The sequence below is a fragment of the Felis catus genome, chromosome E2 (assembly GCF_018350175.1).
Source record: "Felis catus isolate Fca126 chromosome E2, F.catus_Fca126_mat1.0, whole genome shotgun sequence".
Taxonomy (NCBI): domain Eukaryota; kingdom Metazoa; phylum Chordata; class Mammalia; order Carnivora; family Felidae; genus Felis; species Felis catus.
The window spans coordinates 6,884,137-6,909,088 of NC_058382.1; the positions used below are offsets into that span (position 1 = coordinate 6,884,137).

Genomic DNA, 24,952 nt, shown 5'->3' on the forward strand with positions numbered 1-24,952 from the left:
GCCCCAGTGCCAAGCCGAGGGTTTGCTGGAGGCTGGAACAGAATCCCCGGGACCAGAGCTCCCACCTGGTTTCTTACTAAGGAGAGCTGATATTACTCACTTCTCCCCACCAGCCTTAATCCCCCGCCTTTCACTTCCACGCATCTGTTGGTTCCAAGTGCTTAACACGGACCTACCCGTTTACTTCTCACAAAAGGACGGTTGGCATCGTCCTTCTGAAACCCAGGAATTAAACACTTGCCCAACTGACGTAGGGTCAGATACGGGTGCCTGGCTCCTGGGCCTGTGTCCGACAACACTATGCTATTCTTTCTTGTAGCAAAAAAAAAAAGTGGGGAAGAGTAAAACCTGTGGGGCTGGTTGAATACGTTAGAGCGTGTTCACCCTACGGCATATGGTGCAGCCACCGAACGGGCGTGTCGCAGCTCGAGAAGAACGAGGCACACACGCCTGTGACAGGATCCGATACTGACAGAACCGAGGACAGAGCTCCGACACAGGCGTAGGATTATGAGCGCAGGGATGAGTGTGTGCGGACACCAGGTGCTGGCAATCTCCTGTAAGGGCCGGAGGGTAAATATTCTCGGCTTTGCGGGCCACGTGGGCACCGCCACGGGTTACTCACGCCCGCCATACACAAACAGATGAACGTGGCGTTTCCAGTACAATTTTTATTTAAAAAACCCGGGTGGCCAACGCGCTTTGGCCGATGGCCAGTTTGCTGACCCTGGGGAAATGACCAGGAGGCTGTATAAAAATGGGAAAAAGTCCACACCGAAAGGTTGATGCTGGTTATTTATGGAGATGCTCGCCAGAAGTGGTGGGGGTGGAAAGAAGTGGGGAGGGGAGAGCTGGGCTAGTCGTGTAAGAGAAGAGGTGCCCCGTGAAGACCAGTATACATCACAAAATCACATTTATGCATTTATCAAGAAATCTGGCAAAATTTTATCTTGTACTACTTTTTAACATTTATTTATTTTTGAGACAGAGACAGAGCATGAACGGGGGAGGGGCAGAGAGAGAGACACACAGATTCTGAAACAGGCTCCGGGCTCTGAGCTGTCAGCCCAGAGCCCGACGTGGGGCTCGAACTCACGGACCGCGAGATCGTGACCTGAGCCGAAGTCGGCTGCTTGACCAACTGAGCCACCCAGGCGCCCCTCTTGTACTACTTTCTACAGAGACACTTTTCTCAAGGTTAGTCCGGGTTTCTTCCCAAGAGAGTTTTATAATCCTTGACGAGGTTAGTACGAATATGGACACTTCCCTCATTCTTAAATGTTCTCGTCTAAGTGACTTCCTTCATATAAAACAAGGTGTACCTTTGCAACAATGCAGCGCATTCCGGGGGGGTCCTTCTGAATCGTGGATTCTGTAACATACAATTGAATCAGACTCTACGGAGATTTTTTTTTCCTTCGAGAAGTTTAGACTTTGTTTCACTTTATGTTATTGCTGATGCATACTGGGAACGGAGGTCTGGGTAATGCCTTTCATGCAGGAAGTGCTCTCGTAAGGTCTGTCTCTGGTATGAGTTGTTTGGTGTTTATTAAAATTGGATCTGTTGTTGAAGGCCTTCCCACACTGAGGACATGCATAGGGCGTCTCTCCCGTGTGAATTCGCCGGTGCACTTGGAGCTGTGGTTTCTTACTGAAGGATTTCCCGCAGTCCCCGCATTCGTGAGGCCTCTGTCCGACGTGAGTTCTCCGATGTGCCATCAGCTCTGATTTCTGGCCAAAGGCAGTCCCGCACGTGTGGCAGGCAAAGGTCTTCCCTCTCGTGTGAGTCATCTGATGTTTGTGGAAATTGGACCTGCCGTTGAAAGCCTTCCCACACTCGGCGCACACGTAGGGCTTCTCGCCCGTGTGGACCCGCTGGTGCTCTCTGAACTGTGACTTGGCGGTGAAGGCTCTGCCGCAGTCGCGGCACTTGTAGGGCTTCTCTCCGGTGTGGGTGCGCTGGTGCATGTTGAGGATGGACTTCTGGGTGAAGGCCTTGCCGCAGTCACGGCACACGTGCTGTCTCTCTCCCGTGTGGATCTTCCGGTGCATGTTGAGGTGTGACTTCTGCGTGAAGGCTTTTGCACAGTCACGGCACTCGTACGGCTTCTCCCCGGTGTGGATGCGGCGATGGATGTCGAGCTGCGACTTGCAAATGAAGGCTCTCCCGCAGTCGCTGCACTTGTAGGGCTTCTCTCCGGTGTGGCTTCTCTGATGCACGGTCAGGTGGGCCTTCTGCACGAAGGCCTGGCCGCACGCGAGGCACACGTAGGCCTTCTCCCCCGAGTGGATCCTCCGGTGCAGGCTGAGCGCGGACTTCTGGGTGAAGGCCTTCCCACACTCGCCGCACACATACTGCCGCTCGCCGGCGTGGATTTTCTGATGGATGGCGAGGGTGGACTTCTGGGAGAAGCCTTTCCCACACTCGCCGCACTCGTACAGCTTCCCTCGAGTGTGGGTTCTCTGGTGTCTGAAGAGAGATAACGCCTGGAAAAAGGCTTTTCCGCATTCCTGGCATTTGTGGGGCTTCTGTCTAGCGTGGCTTTTCTGGTGTGTCGTCAGTTCCGACCTCTGAGCGAAGACTTTCCCACACTCCTTACATATGTACGGAACGTGTCCTGCGTGAGCGGGCAGATACGCGCCGAGGTCTGGCCGCGGGGCAAGGCTCGTCGTGCATTTCCCGCTCTCCTGGAGGTTTTCCACGCCGTGGAATCTCTGCTGCTCGAGGGGTGGCTTCTGGCCGAAGCCCCTGCCACATTCGGCACATTTATCGGGTTTCTCCCAGGTATGAACTCGATGTTGTGCGTGTGGCGGTTTACGGCTGCCGACTTTCGTATGTGGATTCCCTTCACACAGGTTCTCTCCTGGACGAACGTTCTTGTAGCCAGGACCGGAAGGGCTATGGGGGAGTAGCCGGCCAGAGCCGACAGTCCCATCGAGGTGTTCTGTGCCGTCAATTTGCTTTTGAGGACTTCCTTCTAGGTTGGGCTTCAAACTTTTCGCAAATGAGCCACGTTTAGGAGGTCTTTTTTGTGGAGAAACAAGATGGGGCCTCACAGGAGTGATTTTTCCCGGGTCTTTACACCCGCTGTCTCTCTCTGTATCCGGTGTTTCCCTACTGAGGAGAGCCCCGTGCCGCGAAGGTTCCCCTTGCTTCTGCAGACCCCTCGTTGTGGGGTTCACATCTCCCAAGACGGAGCACCGTGACCCGCCTCCCGGGGCCGCAAGTTCCTTACCGTCGCGAAACGAAGCTTTTTCAAAAATTTTCTGTCGTGAGGTTTTGAGTCCAAACTCCCCTTCTAGAAGGAGAAAAAGATGAAGAGGTAGGCACAAGTTAACAGAGGAAGGAGGACACGTCAGAGGAGCGGATGGAGACCGAACACAGAAATTGCAAGTCGCAGGATAATGACGGGGGCGAGGCTGGTGATGATGAGGAAACAGCCACAGACTTTACTGCGCGTCAGCCTGTCTGCGGACGGCACGACCGCGTGCCAGACCGTGCGACATCGTGCCACAGAAACTCCTTCAACCCTCACACCCCTCCACGCGTAACGGTACTTACTACCCCTGTCTCACGGAGGAGGTGGTGCAGCATAAGGAACTGACCACAGTCACCTCGCTGAGCTCTGGCGGGAGTCAGATTCGAACAAGGGCAGCCTGGCTCCACTTCCGCAGGCAGACGGTCCAGAGACCCACAGATACGCACACCTATGGACGACTCCAGGAAACACAGACACGGGCAGCACGGGGCAACGGCCGGGGCGGGCCGGAGGGGCTCGGCGGCCAGCTCTTCGTTAGCTTTCGGATCTAAGTCGTGACTCATCCCCCGTCTCCCCCCGCTTGTCAGAAGCAAGGTGGATTTGGGGAGTCCACCCGCCCTGCGTGTCGTCTGGAAAACGGAGACGGCACCAGCCCTGACATGGCCAAGCAGCAAGAGGGTACCGCTGCCCAAAGGCAACTCTCCAGGAAGCTGAAATCTGTTTGCTTGAACCTAGAAATGAACTTACAACCCAGGAAAGGAACACTGGAAGAGTGGACAAGCAAGCTGTCCCCCGAAATCTGTGTCACCGTCTTTCATAGAAGTTAACCGTGACCAGGTACGTGCCTGCCAAGCTACGTAACGGTTCTCAACGTCCTTTGTGATGAGATGTGACCGGGAGACAGTTTTGGCTGATGGAATACGCATACGACGTGATGCACCAATTCCGGCCCCAGGGGGAAAGACCACAGCTTCTTGATACCCCGCACCCCCCTTCTGCCTCACAGAACCTGCCTTGGGATGCAGTGCACATTCAGTCGCGCACATCGACAGAAAAACTGAGAGCTTTCCCCCGAGATCAGGGACGCGACAGGGATGTCCACTCTCACAGCTGCTGTTTAACATAGTGTTGGAAGTCCGAGCCTCAGCAATCAGACAACAAGACGAAATATTAGGCATCCAACTTGGCAAAGAAGTCAAACTTGCACTCTTCACGGACGACAGGACACTCTACGTGGAAAACCCAAAAGACTCCACCAGTCACGCACATGGACAGTGTCCTAAAGCACAGCGCAACAGCTAGGGAAAACCTTAGACACCCAGAGAATACAAGAAGTGAGGCTTCCTGCTCATCTGCCTTTTGAATTTTTTACAGGAGAGAAAAGTATTCTAGAAATTACTATACTGAACCTTGCTCTCTCTGTAGAACTTTCAGCCTTACGCTAACCGAATGTACCGTTTTTTATCCACCAAGAACAGGAGTCATCGCTCATCCAGTTGACTAGTATAGAACACAAGATGCAAGAGATGCTGAACAGAAAAGGAAGGAGCGCCTGGGTGGCTCAGTCACTTAGGTGTCCAACTACGGCTCAGGTCACGATCTCATGGTTTGTGAGTTCAAGCCCCACGTCGGGCTCGGTGCTGACAGCTCAGAACCTGGAGCCTGCTTCCGATTCTGTGTCTCCCTCTCTCTCTGCCCCTTCCCTACTCGTGCTCTCTGTCTCTCTCAAAAATAAACATCAAAAAATTAAAAAAAAAAAAAAAAAAAGACAAAAAGAGTGACGGCATTTTATTATTCCTTCATCTGCCCTGAGATTTAAATACTGACTGTGAAGAGAACATCGTATCTTATTTCTTCTATCAGTCCCCTGGAGAAACTGTATCTCAGACCTTTGTCCTGTCCCCAAACCTCGCTCATCGTTCACTTTTTTAAAAAATGAGAATGCTTTTTGTCTTTAGCGTTAACTGTTAAAAAAAAAACTGGTTAAAAAAAATGCATAGTGTAAAATTTACCCCTTCAGCCTTTCTAAGTGCAACAGTGTCAGGCATGTTCACACTGTTGTGTAACCCATCTCTCCACAACTTTTATTTGAATTTTTTTTTTTTATGTTTATTTATTTTTGAGAGAGAGACAGAGACAGAGCATGAGAGGTGGAGGGGCAGAGAGAGGAGTCACAGAATCCAAAGCAGGCTCCAGGCTCTGAGCTGTCAGCACAGAGCACGATGCGTGGCTCCAACTATGAACTATGGACCGAGAGATCAAGACCTGAGCTGAAGTCGGATGCTTAACTGACTGAGCCACCCAGGTGCCCCTCCACAACTTCTTTTTTGCGACAGACGTGATGCCACTGAAGTGGCAGCTCCTCCTCCCCCCTCTGAAAACCACCATCCTGCCTTCTGTCTCTGTGAACAGGACTCTCTCTAGACACCTCCTAACCTCCTATTGTGACTGGAATCAGATAGTATTTGTCTGTTTGTCACTTATAATATCCTCAAGAATCATCCATATCATATTATGGGTCAGATTTACCTTTCTTTTTAAGGCTGAATCACATCGCATGGTGTATACACACATTTTCTTAATCCGTTCACCCATCAATGGACAACTGGGTTGCACCCACTTCTCAGCTACTGTGAACATAGGTGTGCAAATCTCTCTTCAAGATCCTTTCAATTCTCCCGGATATATATACAGAAGTGGAATTAATTGCCGGCTGCATCATATGGTCATTCTATGCTTAGTTTTTTAATGTGTATTTTTTTTTGAGACAGACTGCGAGTAGGGGAGGGGCAGAGAGGGAAGGGGACACAGGATCTGAAGCAGGCTCCAGGCGCTGAGCTGTCAGCCCAGAGCCTGATGTGGGGCTCGAACCCATGAACCATGAGATCATGACCTGAGCTGAAGTCAGACGCTTAACCCACTGAGCCACCCAGGCGCCCCTAGGCTTAGTTTTCTGAGGAATCACCGTACTGTCTTCCATAGTGGCTGCATCATTTTACATTCTCAACAACAGTGTGAGGGTCACATCCTTGCCAACACTTACTATTTTGATTTTTTAACAGTAGCCAGTCTAGCGGGTGAGTTGGTTACCACTGTGGTTTTGCTTTGCGTCACCCTAATACTGAGCATCTTTTCATATACTTGTTGGCCACTCATATGTCACCTCTGGAGAAACGTCTACTCGAGTCCCTGACTTTTTATATCAGGCTATTTGTTTTTTTCTTCCATTCTGCATTCTTATATAGCAATTTTACCTAAACACTGGCTTTCACGTTTTCTGAAAACATTCTACTTTGAGTTCCCAGACAGTGATTTGACCATTTTGAACGGTTCATTCAGATCATAAACTCTTGGAGAACCCAATGAAATGTACATCACTACTGAAGATGCTCAATGTAAAATATCAGCACTATGCTGAAAAGCTTGTCCGTAATTCTCCAAGACAGCTTAACGTTAATAATGCTGTTCCGGGGCGCCTGGGTGACTCAGTCGGTTAAGCACCCAACTTCGGCTCAAGTGACAGAATCAAAGTTTGTGAGTTAGAGCTCTGCATCAGGCTCTCTGCACAGAGCCTACTTCGGGTCCTCTGTCCCCCCACTCTGCCCCTCTCCTGGTCACTCTCTCTCAAAAACAAATAAACATTTAAAAAACAAATAGGAACACTTGGGTGGCTCAGTTGGTTAAGCGTCCGACTTTGGCTCAAGTCATGATCTCATGATCTCATGGTTTGTGGGTTTGAGCCCCACGATGGGCTCTGTGCTGACAGCTCAGAACCTGAAGCCTGCTTCAGATCCTGTGTCTCCCTCTCTCTCTAACCCTCCACCAGTTGGATTCTATCTCTCTCTTTCTCCCTCAAATATTAAAAAAAACAAAACAGGGGCGCCTGGGTGGCGCAGTCGGTTAAGCGTCCGACTTCAGCCAGGTCACGATCTCGCGGTCCGGGAGTTCGAGCCCCGCGTCGGGCTCTGGTCTGATGGCTCAGAGCCTGGGGCCTGTTTCCGATTCTGTGTCTCCCTCTCTCTCTGCCCCTCCCCCGTTCATGCTCTGTCTCTCTCTGTCCCAAAAATAAATAAACGTTGAAAAAAAAATTTTTAAAAACAAAACAAAAAACCCCCCACAAAGCTGTTCCCAAAAAAAGTCTAATTTATTCCCAAATCCAAGCATACTCTCACCTCTTCTACCCCAATTTAGCTTTAGAGCTCACAGCTGCCATGCAGAGCAGTTACAAGTACCGTGTCCTTCACGTTACCCCCAATGCCACTCCTGTGGGCTGATGCCATCGCCTTGGACCTTCATAAGCAGTCACTCCCTACACCCTTCATCCTGATATGTATTTTTTGAGTTGGCCTCCATTAAACAGACAACATTAATGCCAAAAGGCTGATGGTTTTAACATCTCATGTTGTTACCCACTCTAATGATGATCTCGGTGTCTTTGTTTTTGAGACCTAGGAGAGAGAGAGAGAACAAACAGGGAAGGGGCAAAGGAGAGGGAGTCGAAGTCAGACGTTTCACCGACTGAGCCACACAGGTGCCCCAATCTTGGTGTCTTTGAATTTACCTCAGCAGGTATTTTGTTTCCTTCCAAAATAGAAAAAAGTATTATTTTTTGCCCATCTTCAGAAATTCAATAATTTTTATACCCTGAATGGTTTCCTCATGCTCGATACTGACATAACGAAGATTAAGTACGGAAAGTGGAGATCAATCAGACCACGCAGACAGGATCATCCTACAGACAGTATATACTGTCTATACTGATGTATACCCATCTCTGTAGTAGACACGGAAGAAAATAGGAACACTGGGTACAGCACAAGCAATGAAACTCTCTGGACACATTTGAACGTAAAAATACGTGAAGCGCCTGGGTGGCTGGCTCCGTCGAGTGTCTGACTTTATTATTTTTTTTAATGCTTTTATTTATTTTTGAGAGAGAGAGACAGAGTGTGAGCGAGGGAGGAGCAGAGAGAGGGAGACACAGAATCTGAAGCAGGTTCCAGGCTCTGAGCTGACAGTGCGGAACCTGCGTGGGATTCTTTCTCTGCTCTTCCCCACTCGCTGGCTCTAATAAACTTTAATGTTTTTTATTTATTTTTGAGAGAGAGAAAGAGAGACAGAGCATAAGCAGGGGAGGGGCAGAGAGAGAGGAGACACAGAATCCTAAGCAGGCTCCAGTCTCTGAGCTGTCAGCACAGAGCCCGATGTGGGGCTCCAACTCATGAGCATGAGATCATGACCTGAGCCGAAGTCAGATGCTTAACTGACTGAGCCACCCACGTGCCCTGCTCTAATAAACTTAAAACAAAACAAAACAAAAAAAATAATCTGAAAAAATGTAAAAGGCTGAGAAAAATGTTTGATTTGGTAAGGATTCCAATTTCTGATCTCCAGCAAATAAGGGAAGTGAGCCATCCTGCATGAATTGTCCACCACACCGCTGAATAAGGTAAGAGAAGGGTTTAGGCACCAGGAACTGGAGGGGTTGATCTAGAGATCACCAGAAAAAAAACCCTGAGGCTTGGTGTTGTGAAGAAAAGGGCCCTTCAAGGGAATTACCATATGAAGGGATGACCAGAGGGTAAGCCTGGGGCTCTGAGGGGGAGGAGCCACAACTAGGGGAAAAGAAGGAAGAATATCCACCATAGAAAAGACAAACCAGTGAATTCAGGGGGCAAATAAAAAAGAAAAAGGGCCTTATGAAAACTCCATGGACACAAAAGGACCGAACAAGATGTAGAAGCAACGTACAGACGGAAAGCCCGATCATGATGGATGTGAGGAGATACTCTAACTCGGTATTAGCTAAATGACGTTAAAACAAGAAACAGCCCAATGGCCTATCACATGGGCCAGGAGAAACCTGATCAAGGCCACGCTGGCAAGCGAGGCGTACAAGGGTGGGTCCTTGAGCCTTCTCACGCCAGAGCATGGATTCTGTAGCCCATCAGAAGAGTCTATGGTTTACTTAGTCACACTAAGTACGCTTGTGTCCAGGGATAAGGGAAGCCCGCTCCTGTGTAGTCACCTCTGAGAAATTCTTACGCCTGCCCCCATGGCCATCACAGCATTAGTTGTAGAAACCGGGAGAGCACAGGGCATGCGGTCCACCCACCTGGGGATGGGTAGGGTGGCAGGTTGAATAATGCCGCCCCCCCCCCCCCCAGAGATGTCCACGCGTCTGCCAGGTAACAAACAGTCACTCACCTGGATGCCACTGATGTGGGAGCTGAGCCTCCCTTATCCATGGCTCCTCTTCCTTTTCCATCCTGAAAATCATCTCTGGCCTGGGAATGGGGTACCCTGTTCGTGAGAAAGAATATCGGATTTGGATGTGGTCTTGGGCTTTACAGGCCATTCAGTGAAGCTTTGCATTGGCTCCTCGGAAAAGTCAACATCTTTTACTTAGGAACGAAGTACTATTCGAAAGGGCCCTAAAGAACGACCAGACGGGAACAAATCAAAGGCAAACAGATTACATACTTCATTTGCCCTGCTGCGTCCCACAACAAGGAGGGAAATCTCGACGAGGTCTGTCCGAGATTCCGGTGGGGGCGGGGGGGGGGGGGGGAGGGGTGCTCACCCAGGGAGAGGAGGTGGCTGCAGATCTCCAGCATCACGTCCCAGTACAGGCATCTCTGGGTGGGGCCCAGCTGCTCCCACTCCTCCCTGCTGAAGTCCATGGTCACATCCTCAAACGACACTGATACCTGTAACATCGAACCCCAGGTCAATGCGAAATTACTCCTTATTGGAAAGAGGTCACCTGCAGACCTTAATGATTTTTTCCCCATGATGTACATGGCTCTCCACTAACCACCCACTTCATGTTGTATTTTGGGGGATTAAAACTTTTTAGAAATACCCTGCAATCTTACTACATACTCGTGATATTGTGGCTAGTTCCAGCTGTCTGGCATAGAGCTCTTAAAACACTTGAAAAAATTTTTGGCACAAAAACAGACACTCAGATCAATACAACAGAATAGAGAACCCAGAAATGGACCCACAAACCTATGGCCAACTCATCTTTGACAAAGCCGGAAAGAATATCCAATGGAATACAGTCTCCTCAGCAAATGGTGCTGGGAAAACTGGACAGTGACATGCAGAAGAACGAACCTGGACCACTTTCTTACACCATACACAAAAACAAACTCAAAATGGAGGAAAGACTTAAATGTAAAACAGGAAGCCATCAAAATCCTCAAGGAGAGAGCAGGCAAAAACCTCTTTGATCTTGGCCACAGCAACCTCTTACTCAACATGTCTCCGGAGGCAAGGGAAATGAAAGCAAAAATGAACTACTGGGACCTCATCAAAACAAAAAGCTTCTGCACAGCAAAGGAAACAATCAACCAACAGAATGGGAGAAGAGATTTGCAAACAACATATCAGATAAAGGGTTAGTATCCAAAATCTATAAAGAACTTATCAAACAACACCGAAAACATAATCCAGTGAAGTAATGGGCAAAAGACATGAATAGACACTTCTCCAAAGACGACATCCAGATGGCCAACCAACACATGAAAAAATGCTCCACATCACTCATCATCAGGGAAATACAGATCAAAAACCACAATGAGGTACCACCTCACGATAAAGGCTTGAGGAAGAAGATGGTGGCATAGGAGGATGCTGGGATCACTGCGTCCTGCTGAACACTTAGATTCCACCCACACCTGCCTAAATAACCCAGAAAACCACCAGAACACTAGCAGAACGGATTCTCCAGAGCCAAGTGTAGACAAGAAACCCACGGAAGAGGGTAGGAAGGGCAGAGAGGCGGTGTGCACTACACGGACTCGGGGGAGGGAGCCAGGGCAGAGGGGCAGCCCACCAGCCAAGCAGAGACCCTGAGTCTGGCTTGCAAAAACGGAGGGGCTGGATGGAGTGTGTTCGGACAGCAAGCGGGACTTAACATCTGGAAGGTTATAAGCTAACAGCTCTGCTTGGAGAAGGACAATGGGAGGGAGAGTTGTTGAGCCCCAGACGACAGAGCTCAGTTTGGCAGGGAACAAAGGAGCTCGCCAGTGCCATCTCCCTCACCCATCCCCCAGCCAAAATCCCAAAGGGAACCAGTTCCTGCCAGGGAACTTGCTTGCACCACTCAAACATCCAACGCTGTGCTTCTGCGGATCCATCCCTCCGGTGGCGGGTCTGATTCCCTCCCGGTGCTGCAGGGCCCCTCCTGAAGCGGATCACCAAAGGAAAAGCCAGCTGAGCCTGCCCCTCCTGCCCCCATGCACCTTGCCGATCCACCCCAGCTAATAAGCCAGATCCCCAGCACCACAAGCCTGGCAGTGTGCAAGTAGCCCAGACGGGCCACACCACCCCACAGTGAATCCCGCCCCTAGGAGAGGGGAAGAGAAGGCACACACCAGTCTGACTCTGGCCCCAGCGGTGGGCTGGGGGCAGACATCAGGTCAGACTGCGGCCCCACCCACCAACGCAAGTTATTCAAGACAGCACAGGGGAAGTGCCCCGCAGTCCCCCACCAATACAGGAACTATCCTAAATGATGAAACGGATGAATTTCCCTCAAAAGAATCTCCAGGAAATAACGACAGCTAACGAACTGATCAAAAAGGATTTAAACAATATAACAGAAAGTGAATTTAGAATAATAGTCATAAAATTAATCGCTGGGCTTGAAAACAGTATAGAGGACAGCAGAGAATCTATTGCTACAGAGATCAAGGGAATAAGGAACAGCCAGGAGGAGCTTTTAAAAATGCTATAAACAGCTGCAAAATAAAATGGAGACAACCACAGCTCGGATTGAAGAGGCAGAGAATAGGTGAACTAGAAGATAAAATTATGGAAAAAGAGGAAGCTGAGAAAAAGAGAGAGAAAAAAATCCAGGAGTATGAGTAGAAAATTAGAGAACTAAGTGATGCACTAAAGAGAAATAATCTATGCATAATTCGTATTCCAGAGGAGGAAGAGAGAGGGAAAGTGCTGAAGGTGTACTTGAAGAAATAGTAGCTGAGAACTTCCCTGATGTGGGGAAGGAAAAAGGCATTGAAATCCAAGAGGCACAGAGAATTCCCTTCAGACGTAACTTGAATTGATCTTCTGCACGACATATCATAGTGAAACTGGAAAAATACAAGGATAAAGAAAATTCTGAAAGCAGCTAGGGATAAATGTGCTCTAACATATACAGGGAGACCGATAAGACTCGTGACAGATCTCTCTACTGAAACTTGGCAGGCCAGAAAGGAATGGCAGGAAATCTTCAATGTGATGAACAGAAAAAATATGCACCCAAGAATCCTTTATCCAGCAAACCTGTCATTTAGAATAGGAGAGATAAAGGTCTTCCCAAACAAACAAAAACTGAAGGAATTCATCACCACTAAACCAGCCTTACAAGAGATCCTAAGGGGGATCCTGTGAGACAAAGTACGAGAGACACCGCTACAAGCATGAAACCTACAGACATCACAATGACTCTAAAGCCCTATCTTTCAATAATAACACTGAATTGTAAATGGACTAAATGCTCCAGCCAAAAGACACAGGGTATCAGAATGGATAAAAAAAATAAGACCCATCTACTTGCTGTTTACAAGAGACTCATTTTAGACCTGAGGACACCTTCAGATTGAAAGGGAGGGGATGGAGAACTATCTATCATGCTACTGGAAGTCAAAAGAAAGCCGGAGTACCCATACTTATATCAGACAAACTAGACTTTAAGTGAAAGGCATTATATAATTATATATATTATAATATATAATAATATAATATATATAAATATATATAAAATATATATATTTATATATATATATAATTATGTATATTATATAAAGAAGGGCATTATATAATAATTACAGGGTCTATCCATCAGGAAGAGCTAACAATTATAAATGTCTATGCACCGAATACGGGAGCCCCAAATATGTAACAATTACTCACAAACATAAGCAACCTTATTGATAAGAATGTGGTAATTGCAGGGGAATTTAACACCCCACTTACAGAAATGGATAGATCATCCAGACACACAGTCAATAAAGAAACAAGGGCCCTGAATGATACATTGGATCAGATAGACTTGACAGATATATTTAGAACTCTGCATCCCAAAGCAACAGAATATACTTTCTTCTCAAGTGCACACGGAACATTCTCCAAGATAGATCACATACTGGATCACAAAACAGCCCTTCATAAGTATACAAGAATTGAGATCGTACCATGCATACTTTCAGACCACAATGCTATGAAGCTTGAAATCAACCACAGGAAAAAGTCTGGAAAACCTCCAAAAATATGGAGGTTAAAGAACACCCTACTAAAGAATGAATGGGTCAACCAGGCAATTAGAGAAGAAATTAAAAAATATATGGAAACAAACGAAAATGAAAATACAACCATCCAAACGCTTTGGGACGCAGCGAAGGCAGTCCTGAGAGGAAAATACATTGCAATCCAGGCCTATCTCAAGAAACAAGAAAAATCCCAAATACAAAATCTAACAGCACACCTAAAGGAACTAGAAGGAGAACAGCAAAGACAGCCTGAACCCAGCAGAAGAAGAGAAATAATAAAGATCAGAGCAGAAATAAACAATAAAGAATCTAAAAAAAACTGTAGAGCAGATCAATGAAACCAAGAGTTGGCTTTTTGAAAAAATAAACAAAATTGATAAACCTCTAGCCAAGCTTCTCAAAAAGAAAAGGGAGATGGCCCAAATAGATAAAATCATGAATGAAAATGGAATTATTACAACCAATCCCTCAGAGATACAAGCAATTATCAGGGAATACTATGAAAAATTATATGCCAACAAACTGGACAACCTGGAAAAAATGGACAAATTCCTAAGCACCCACACACTTCCAAAACTCAAACAGGAAGAAATAGAAAGCTTGAACAGACCCATAACCAGCGAAGAAATTGAATCAGTTAACAAAAATCTCCCAACAAATAAGAGTCCAGGACCAGATGGCTTCCCAGGGGATTTCTACCAGACGTTTAAAGCAGAGTTAATACCTATCCTTCTCAAGCTGTTCCAAAAAATAGAAAGGGAAGGAAAACTTCCAGACTCATTCTATGAAGCCAGTATTACTTTGATTCCTAAACCAGACAGACCCAGTAAAAAAAGAGAACTACAGGCCAATATCCCTGATGAATATGGATGCAAAAATTCTCAATACGATACTAGCAAATCGAATTCAACAGCATATAAAAAGAATTATTCACCATGGTCAAGCGGAATTCATTCCTGGGCTGCAGGGCTGGTTCAATATTCACAAAGCAATCAACATGATACATCACATTAATAAAAGAAAAGAACCATATGATCCTGTCAATCAATGCAGAAAAAGCATTTGACAAAATGTAGCATCCTTTCTTAATAAAAACCCTCGAGAAAGTCGGGATAGAAGGAACATACTTAAACATCATAAAAGCCATTTATGAAAAGCCCACAGCTAACATCATCCTCAATGGGGAAAAACTGAGAGCTTTCTCCCTGAGATCAGGAACACGACAGGGATGTCCACTCTCACCGCTGTTGTTTAACATAGTGTTGGAAGTTCTAGCATCAGCAATCAGACAACAAAAGGAAATCAAAGGCATCAAAATCGGGAAAGATGAAGTTAAGCTTTCACTTTTTGCAGATGACATGATAGTATACATGGAAAATCCAATAGACTCCACCATAAGTCTGCTAAAACTGATACATGAATTCAGCAAAGTTGCAGGATACAAAATCAATGTACAGAAATCAGCTGCATTCTTACACACTAATAATGAAGCAACAGAAAGACAAATAAAGAAACTGATCCCATTCACAATTGCACCAAGAAGCATAAAATACTTAGGAATAAATCTAACCAAAGGTGTACAAGATCTGTATGCTGAAAACTATAGAAAGCTTATGAAGGAAACTGAAGATATAAAGAAATGGAAAAACATTCCGTGCTCATGGGTTGGAAGAATAAATATTGTCAAAATGTCAGTACTACCCAAAGCTATCTACACATTCAATGCAATCCCAATCAAAATTGCACCAGCATTCTTCTCGAAGCTAGAACAAGCAATCCTAAAATTCATATGGAACCACAAAAGGCCCCAAATAGCCAAAGTAATTTTGAAGAAGAAGACCAAAGCAGGAGGCATCACAATCCCAGACTTCAGCCTCTACTACAAAGCTGTCATCATCAAGACAGCATGGTATTGGCACAAAAACAGACACATAGACCAATGGAATAGAATAGAAACCCCAGAACTAGACCCACAAACGTATGGCCAACTAATCTTTGACAAAGCAGCAAAGAATATCCAATGGAAAAAAGACAGTCTCTTTAACAAATGGTGCTGGGAGAACTGGACAGCAACGTGCAGAAGGTTGAAACTAGACCACTTTCTCACACCATTCACAAAATAAACTCAAAATGGATAAAGGACTTGAATGTGAGACAGGAAACCATCAAAACCCTAGAGGAGAAAACAGGAAGAGACCTCTCTGACCTCAGCCACAGCAATTTCTTACTTGACACATCCCGAAAGGCCAGGGAATTAAAAGCAAAAATGAACTATTGGGACCTCATGAAGATAAAAAGCTTCTGCACAGCAAAGGAAACAATTAACAAAACTAAAAGGCAACCAACAGAATGGGAAAAGATATTTGCAAATGACATATCAGACAAAGGGCTAGTATCCAAAATCTATAAAGAGCTCACCAAACTCCACACCCGAAAAACAAATAACCCAGTGAAGAAATGGGCAGAAAACATGAATAGACACCTCTCTAAAGAAGACATCCAGATGGCCAACAGGCACATGAAAAGGTGCTCAACGTCGCTTCTCATCAGGGAAATACAAATCAAAACCACACTCGGATATCACCTCACGCCAGTCAGAGTGGCCAAAATGAACAAATCAGGAGACTATAGATGCTGGAGAGGATGTGGAGAAACAGGAACCCTCTTGCACTGTTGTTGGGAATGCAAACTGGTGCAGCCACTCTGGAAAACAGTGTTGAGGTTCCTCAAAAAATTAGACCTACGCTATGACCCAGCTGTAGCACTGCTAGGAATTTACCCAAGGGATACAGGAGTGCTGATGCATAGGGGCACTTGTACCCCAATGTTTATAGCAGCACTCTCAACAATAGCCTAATTATGGAAAGAGCCTAAATGTCCATCAACTGATGAATGGATAAAGAAATTGTGGTTTATATACACAATGGAGTACTATGTGGCAATGAGAAAGAATGAAATATGGCCCTTTGTAGCAACGTGGATGGAACTGGAGAGTGTGATGCTAAGTGAAATAAGCCATACAGAGAAAGACAGATACCATATGTTTTCACTCTTATGTGGATCCTGAGAAACTTAACAGGAACCCATGGGGGAGGGGAAGAAAAAAAACAAAAGAGAGGTTAGAGTGGGAGAGAGCCAAAGCATAAGAGACTCTTAAAAAATGAGGACAAACTGAGGGCTGATGGGGGTGGGAGGGAGGGGAGAGTGGGTGATGGGTATTGAGGAGGGCATCTTTTGGGATGAGCACTGGGTGTTGTATGAAAACCAATTTGACAATAAATTTCATATATTTAAAAAAAATTGTAAAAAAAAAAAAAAGATACCACCTCACACCTGTCAGAATGGCTAACATTAACAACTCAGGCAACAACAGATATTGGCAAGGATGGGGAGAAAGAGGACCTCTTTTGCACTGCTGGTGAGAATGCAAACTAGTGCAGCCACTCAGGAAAACAGTATGGAGGTTCCTCAAAAAATTAAAAATAGAACTACCCTACGACCCAGCAATTGCACTACGAGGCATTTATCCATGGGATACAGGTGTGCTGTTTCGAAGGGACACATGCACCCCATGTTTATAGCAGCACTATCAACAATAGCCAAAGTATGGAAAGAGCCCAAATGTCCATCGATGGATGAACGGATAAAGAAGATGTGGTCTATATATACAATGGAGCATTACTCGGCAATCAAAAAGAATGAAATCTTGCCATTTGCAACTACATGGATGGAACTGGAGGGTATTATGCTAAGCAAAATTAGAGAAAAACATATGACTTCACTCATATGGGGAATTTAAGACAGAACAGATGAAGGGAAGGGAAGCAAAAATATAAAAACAGGGAGGGGGACAAAACAGAAGAGACTCATAAATATGGAGAACAAACTGAGGGTTACTGGAGGGGTTGTGGGAGGCTAAATGGGTAAGGGGCAGTAAGGAATCTACTCCTGAAATCATTGTTGCATTATATGCTAACTAATTTGGATGTAAATTAAAAAAAACACGGGGCGCCTGGGTGGCGCAGTCGGTTAAGCGTCCGACTTCAGCCAGGTCATGATCTCGCGGTCCGTGAGTTCGAGCCCCGCGTCAGGCTCTGGGCTGATGGCTCGGAGCCTAGAGCCTGTTTCCGATTCTCTGTCTCCCTCTCTCTCTGCCCCTCCCCCGTTCATGCTCTGTCTCTCTCTGTCCCAAAAATAAATAAAAATGATGAAAAAAAAAATTAAAAAAACAAACAAACAAAAAACAAACAAAAGAACCTTGAAAACTTTTTAACTTTTTTTAATGTTGATTTTATTTTTGATAGAAAGAGAGAGTGCAAGCAGGGGCGGGGCAAGGAGACAGGGAGACACAGAATCCGAAGGAGGCTCCAGGGTCTGAGCTGTCAGCACAAAGCCCGATGCGGGGCTCGAACCCATGAGCTGTGAGATCATGACCTGAGCAAAAATTTGATACTCAAGTGACTGAGCCACCCATGTGCCCCAAACCCTTGAAATTTCTTAAGTGAGGAAGAGTGATAAAGGTGTCTCTTACTATGTTGATGAGGTGAGTTTTAGGAATGGGGGGCTGGTTGCCAGGGGAACCAGAGCAGTGACCGGAGGGTTAGAACTGACCCCCAACCTCCAGGGAGGGGAGAAGGGCTGGAGGTGGACAGTGGCCAATCACCGATGATTTCGAGCACCCTGCCTGTGTCATGAAGCCTCCATAAACACCCACAAGGGCGGGGTCTGGCCAGCTTCCCGACTGTGGAACCAGATCCAGTCCCCAGGGCACCCTTCGGGGCCTCTGACTGGGGACAGCAGCTCCTTTGGAATCTCACCTGATGGATCTCTTCATCTGGCTGTTGATTCTTATTAGTTAATATCCTTTGCAGCAAACGGGTATCGTAGTAATGGTTTCCTGAATTCTGGGGGCTACTCCTGAAAATTAACTAAACCCAAGGCGGGGATCCTAGGAACCTCCGAAGGCCACTGGAGTTTTGGTTGGCATCTGAAGTTGGGGGAGAGGGGCTGCCTTGTAGGGTGAGCCCTTACCCTGTGGGATCTGACCCTATCTATGGTTAGACAGTGCCAGAATGGAGTTCAATTTGATAACAAAAGGGGCACCTGGGTGGCTCAGTTGATTAACCGTCTGACTCTTGATTTCTACTCAGGTCACGATCTCACAATTCATGAGTTTGAGCCCCACGCCAGGCTCTGTGCTCACAGCACAGAGCCTGCTTAGGATTCTCTCTCTGCCTCTCTCTCTCCGCCCCCCCTCTTACTCATGCTTGCTCTCTCAAAATAAATACACTTAAAGAAAAAAAATTTTTTTAAACATTTATTCATTTTTGAGAGACAGAGACAGAGCATGAGTGGGAAAGGGGCAGAGAGAGAGGGAGACACAGAATCTGAAGCAAGCTCCAGGCTCTGAGCTGTCAGTACAGAGCCCGACCTGGGGCTTGAACTCATGAACTGCGAGATCATGACCTGAGCCGAAGTCACTCAACCGACTGAGCCACCCAGGCGCCCCAAGAAAAAAAAATTTAATGTTGAGAACAAAAGACCCCAATAATCAGACAGCAACAGCTAACGGACAAGATGGGTTCCCTCATGGCAAGGGAGAGAAAACAAATTTTCACCAGGCCAGATGACCCTGAAGAATAAAAGCACGGCCTGTGGCAATGGGCCCGCACAAAATTCAGCAAAATTCACGGGAAGACACACGGTATCGTGCTCCTCCTCAGCAGCCACACCCTGGAGCCACTGCCGGAAACGGAGGGCTGGGTCCTCCTGCTTGTCGTCTGCTCCTGAGGTTGAAGTCTGGGGTCTGACCACCCTCGACAAGGGGACAAACTTGCGGGTTTTGCCTATTTAAGCCTAAACCTTCCCCTCTGGAGTGGGCTTTCCGTTCACAGCCGAAGGCTGTGGTCTCCCCAGTCTGCAAATCGTGGCAGCAAAGCTTCCCCTTGCCTGTGACCAAATCGTGGCATCCCAGGAGTTTCTGCTGACAAACTGCAGGACACCCAGCTGGTGTCACAGGGAAATGAGTGGCTGTGGGGAAAAATCTCCACCCACTTGGTGACCAGGAAAGTCAGAGGCTCCGTGTTCTGTGTGGGTAAAGGAGCCACGCAGGAGAAGCGATTTCCCTTTACAACAGGGACTGTGAGGGCGCCTGGGTGGCTCAGTCAATTGAGCGTCACAGTTCATGAGTTCGAGCCCCGCGTCAGGCTCCGAGCTGCCAGTGCAGAGCCTGCCTGGGAGTCTCTCTCAAAAATAAACAAACTTTCGGGGCGCCTGGGTGGTGCAGTCAGTTGAGCGTCTGACTTCAGCCAGGTCATGATCTCGCGGTCCGTGAGTTCGAGCCCCGCGTCAGGCTCTGGGCTGATGGCTCAGAGCCTGGAGCCTGTTTCCGATTCTGTGTCTCCCTCTCTCTCTGCCCCTCCCCCGTTCATGCTCTGTCTCTCTCTGTCCCAAAAATAAATAAATAAACGTTGAAAAAAAAATTAAAAAAAAAATAAACAAACTTTCAAACAAAACAAAACAGGGCATACTACTCTGAGCAGAAGCTGACCTCTAGGAAGAGTAGGCATGAAGGCACGCCCGTGAGTGCTGCGGGTGGAAGAACACAAAAGATGCCAGGCGCCTGGGTGGCTCAGGCAGTTAAGCCTCTGACTTCAGCTCAGGTCATGATCTCAGGTTCATGGGTTCGAGCCCCACATTGGGCTCTGTGCTGATGGCACCCAGCCTGGAGCCTAGGGCCTGCTTTGGATAGTGTGTGTGTGTGTGTGTGTGTGTGTGTGTGTGTGTGTGCGCGCGCGCGCCCCACCCCCACTCTCTCTCAAAAATAAACATTAAACTTTTTTTTAATCAAAAAAATAAAATAGAGATGCTCAATGGCAACCTAAGCAGACTCTGAGGTAGTGCTTTTTTTTTTTTCTGGACCAAGTTCCACCGTATGGGTGGAGGAAGGGGGATCCCCTCACACCACCAGGCGGGATCCCTACAGCGGGGTGGCCTACAGCTCAACTTAATTCTGACGCCATCTACCTGGAGGTGGCGGCAGATCCCACAGGTGAGGGCACTCTCCTGGAAGCCCCGGCTATCACCCATGCTTCTGATCAGCAAGCGGGTGGGGGGCTGGAATTAGAGGTTCCCATGACCCCCTTCTTGGGCTCAATTAACATGCTAGAGAAGGGGCGCCTGGGTGGCTCAGTGGGTTAAGCGTCCGACTTTGGCTCAGGTCATGAGCTCATGGTTTGTGAGTTCGAGCCCCACGTCGGGCTCTGTGCTGACAGCTTGGAGCCTGGAGCCTGGAAGCTGCTTCGGATTCTGTGTCTCCCTCTCTCTCTACCCCTCCCCTTTTCATGCTGTTTCTCTCTCTCTCAAAAATAAGCAAACATTAAAAAAAAAGCAAAACAAAAAACCATGCTAGAGCAGCTCAAAGAATTAAGGAAACCCATTTACTCCATTGGATCACTCACTATAAAGATAGTAAAAGATATGAATTAACAGCCAGGTGAAGACATGCCCTGGACAGGGGGTGTGGGGGAAGGAGGCTAGGGCTCCCATGCTCCCCTCCAGTGAGCCACTCTCGGGGCACCTCCACCCCACCTGGCAGCTCCCAAACCCCACCCTCTTGGGTGTTTCTGGAAGCTTTATTACATAGCTGTGATTGACTTGGAGTGTATCACTGGCCTTGAGTCACTGATTCCACCTGCAGCCCCTCCCCCATCTCTGGAGGTGAAGAGGTGGGGCTGGAAGCCCCGACCCTCCAATCACAGGGCTAGTTCCCTTGGCAACCACCATCCTTAGGGGATTTCCAAAATTCCCCTTACTTGTATAAACCCAATAGTGGTGGACAGGGGCTGACACACACCAGGGTCATGGCTCTAAAGGGTTTGGTTTTTTTTGCCAGGAACTGAACACAAGACCAAATATTATGACAGAAGATGCCCCTGCTGCTTAGGGCTCAGGAAAATTCCAAGGATCTGGGGGGCTGTGAGCCAGGAACCATGGATGAAGACCAAATATCCTCGTTTCTCCTAAATCTCAGTATCACACAGCTTTGTAAGAGTGTCATTAAAAGATCAGGAAGTAAATAACAAAATATTTAGTTAATAGGATAAAAGTTCATTGCCTCTAAGGAGAAGAGACAATGCTGACAGCTGTTTGCTTTTTTTAAGCTGGAACACTGTGTAAGTCTATGTAACAGCTGGTCTTTGGGAGGAGAGGTAAGTGGAACAGGACAGACCTTCCAGCGAGAGGAAGCTTAGACTGTGTCACACAATTTCCATCATCTGCCACACAGCGGTGCTTGCAAAGACAGCTGTTATTATTTACAAGCCTAGCAAAACAATCTTTTCTATGTACAAATAAAACCAAAACCACCTGCAAAGGAAAAAGTGCCAAATGTCTCAGAAACGTACGTATATGGGTGATGAGTATTATAAAATATATTTGAAAACCAGAGGCTAAGGCAAACAAAAATATACAATACAAACATAAATTATAAATCAAAGGGCAAGAAAAAAGTTAATTCACACCCAAAAAATATGCCTGACACCTGTCAGGATGGCTACTATCAAGAAGACAGTAACAGGAAGATGGCGGCGTAGGAGGATGCTGGGCTCACCTGGTCCTGCCGATCGCGTAGATTCCACCCACATCTGCTTAAATAACCCACAAAACCGCCAGAAGACGAGCAGAACGGAGACTCTGGAGCCAAGCGTAGAGGAGAGGCCCACGGAAGAAGGTAGGAAGGGCGGAGAGGCAGTGCGCTACCCGGACTGGCGGGAGGGAGCCGGGGCGGTGGAGGGGCAGCCCCCCGGCAAGGCAGAGCCCCTGAGTCTGGCTTGCAAAAGTGGAGGGGCCGGACCGAGTGTGTTCTGACAGCCAGCGGGACTTAACATCTGATGTTAAAAGTCAACAGCTCTGCTCTCGGGAGAGCGGGGAGGGCAAGAGGACACCGGGAGGGAGAGTTGTTGAGCCCCGGAGGACAGAGCCCCGCATGGCGGGGAACAAAGGTGCTGGCAAGCGCCATCTCCCTCTCCCAAAGGGCCGAAATCCCAAAGGGAACCAGTTCCCCTCACCGAACTTGCTTGTGCCACGCAAACACCCAACACTGTGCTTCTGGGGATCCATCCCTCCGACAGGTCTGCCTCCCTCCCGAAGCAGACCACCGAAGGCAAAGCGAGCTGAGCCTGCCCCTCCCACCCCTGTGCACCTTGCGGATCCACCCCGGCTAATACGCCAGATCCCATCGAAGCAGCACCACAAGCCTGGCAGTGTGCAAGTAGCCCAGACAGGGGCCACACCACTCCACAGTGAGTCCTGCCCCTGGGAGAGGGGGAGATAAGGTACAGGCCAGTCTGACTGTGGCCTCAGCGGTGGGCTGGGGACAGACATCGGGTCTCACTGCAGCCCCGCCCACCAACACAAGTTACTCCACACAGCACAGGGGAAGTGCCCTGCAGTTTGGAGCCACCACAGGGACTACCCAAAATGACGAAACAGAAGAATTCTCCTCAAAAGAAACTCCAGGAAGTAGCGACAGCTAACGAATTGATCAAAAACGATTTAAGCAATACGACGGAACAAGAATTTAGAATAATAGTCATAAAATTAATCACTGGGCTTGAAAAAAACATAGAGGACAGCAGAGAATCTATTGCTACAGAGATCAAGGGACTAAGAAATAGTCACAAGGAGCTAAACAATGCTATAAATGAGGTGAAAAATAAAATGGAGGCGGCCATAGCACGGATTGAAGAGGCAGAGGAGAGAATAGGTGAATCAGAAGACAAAATTATGGAAAAAGAGAAAGCTGAGAAAAAGATTTAAAAAATCCAGGAGTATGAGGGGAGAATTAGAGAACTAAGTGATGCAATCAAATGGAACAATATCCATATCACAGGAATTCCAGAAGAAGAGAGAGAAGGGGCTGAAGGTGTACTTGAACAAATCATAGCTGAGAACTTCCCTGATCTGGGGAAGGAAAAAGGCATTGAAATCCAAGAGGCGCAGAGAACTCCCTTCAGACGTGATTTCAATCGATCTTCTGCACGACATATAGTGAAACTGGAAAAATACAAGGATAAAGAGAAAATTCTGAAAGCAGCTAGGGATAAACGTACTCTAACATATAAAGGGAGACCCATAAGACTAGTGGCAGACCTATCTACTGAAACTTGGCAGGCCAGAAAGGAATGGCAGGAAATCTTCAATGTGATGAACACGAAAAATCAGCAGCCGAGAATCCTTTACCCAACAAGTCTGTCATTCAGAATACAAGGAAAAATAAAGGTTTTCCCAAACAAAAACTGAAGGAATTCATCACCACTAAACCAGCCCTACAAGAGATCCTAAGGGGGACTCTGTGAGTGAAATGTGGCAAGGACCACATTACCAGAGATATCACTAGAGGATGAAACCTACAGACATCACAATGACTCTAAACCCCTATCTTTGAGTAATAACACTAAATTGTAAATGGACTAAATGCTCCAACCAAAAGACACAGGGTATCAGAATGGATAAAAAAAAATAAGACCCATCTACTTGCTGTTTACAAGAGACTCATTTTAGACCTGAGGACACCTTCAGATTGAAAGTGAGAGGATGGAGAACTATCTATCATGCTACTGGAAGTCAAAAGAAAGCTGGAGTACCCATACTTATATCAGACAAACTAGACTTTAAATGAAAGGCTGTAACAAGAGATGAAGAAGGGCATTATATAATAATTACAGGGTCTATCCATCAGGAAGAGCTAACAATTAAAGGTCTATGCACTGAATACGGGAGCCTTCAAATATATAAAACAATAAATCACAAACATATGCAATCTTATTGATAAGAATGTAGTAATTGCAGGGGACTTTAATACCCCACTAACAACAATGGATAGATCATCTAGACACAGGATCAATAAAGAAACAAGGGCCCTGAATGATACATTGGACCAGATGGACTTGACAGATACATTTAGAACTCTGTATCCCAAAGCAACAGAATATACTTTCTTCTCGAGTGCACATGGGACATTCTCCAAGATCACACACTGGGTCACAAAACAGCCCTTCATAAGTATAAAAGAATTGAGATCGTACCATGCATACTTTCAGACCACAATGCTATGAAACTTCAAATCAACTTCAGGAAAATGTCTGGAAAACCTCCAAAAGCATGGAGGTTAAAGAACACCCTACTAAAGAATGAGTGGGTCAACCAGGCAATTAGAGAAGAAATTAAAAATATATATGGAAACAAACGAAAATACAACAATCTAAACCTTTGGGATGCAGTGAAGGCAGTCCTGAGAGGAAAATACATTGCAATCCAGGCCTATCTCAAGCAACAAGAAAAATCCTAAATACAAAATCTAACAGCACACCTAAGGGAAATAGAAGCAGAACAGCAAAGACACCCCAA

The 24,952-nt window shown here is 46.8% G+C and overlaps 1 protein-coding gene and 1 non-coding gene across 2 annotated transcripts in view; both read right to left on the minus strand.

Annotated features, from left to right (window-relative positions):
* Window positions 1–653: 653 nt before the first annotated feature.
* Window positions 654–24,952, minus strand: part of ZNF175 (zinc finger protein 175) — a 35,024-nt gene continuing 10,725 nt past the window's right edge. Inside the window, exons 3-5 of the mRNA XM_006940922.5 lie at window positions 9,844–9,970; window positions 9,468–9,563; window positions 654–3,299 (exon numbers count right to left, since the gene is read on the minus strand). Of these exons, the coding sequence (XP_006940984.3) occupies window positions 1,450–3,299; window positions 9,468–9,563; window positions 9,844–9,970 (2,073 nt within the window). The 3' untranslated portion in view covers window positions 654–1,449. The remainder of the gene's footprint in view (window positions 3,300–9,467; window positions 9,564–9,843; window positions 9,971–24,952) is intronic.
* Window positions 21,713–21,838, minus strand: LOC111558144. The gene has a single exon (XR_002738737.1). It is a non-coding gene; the product is annotated as a small nucleolar RNA SNORA28 (small nucleolar RNA).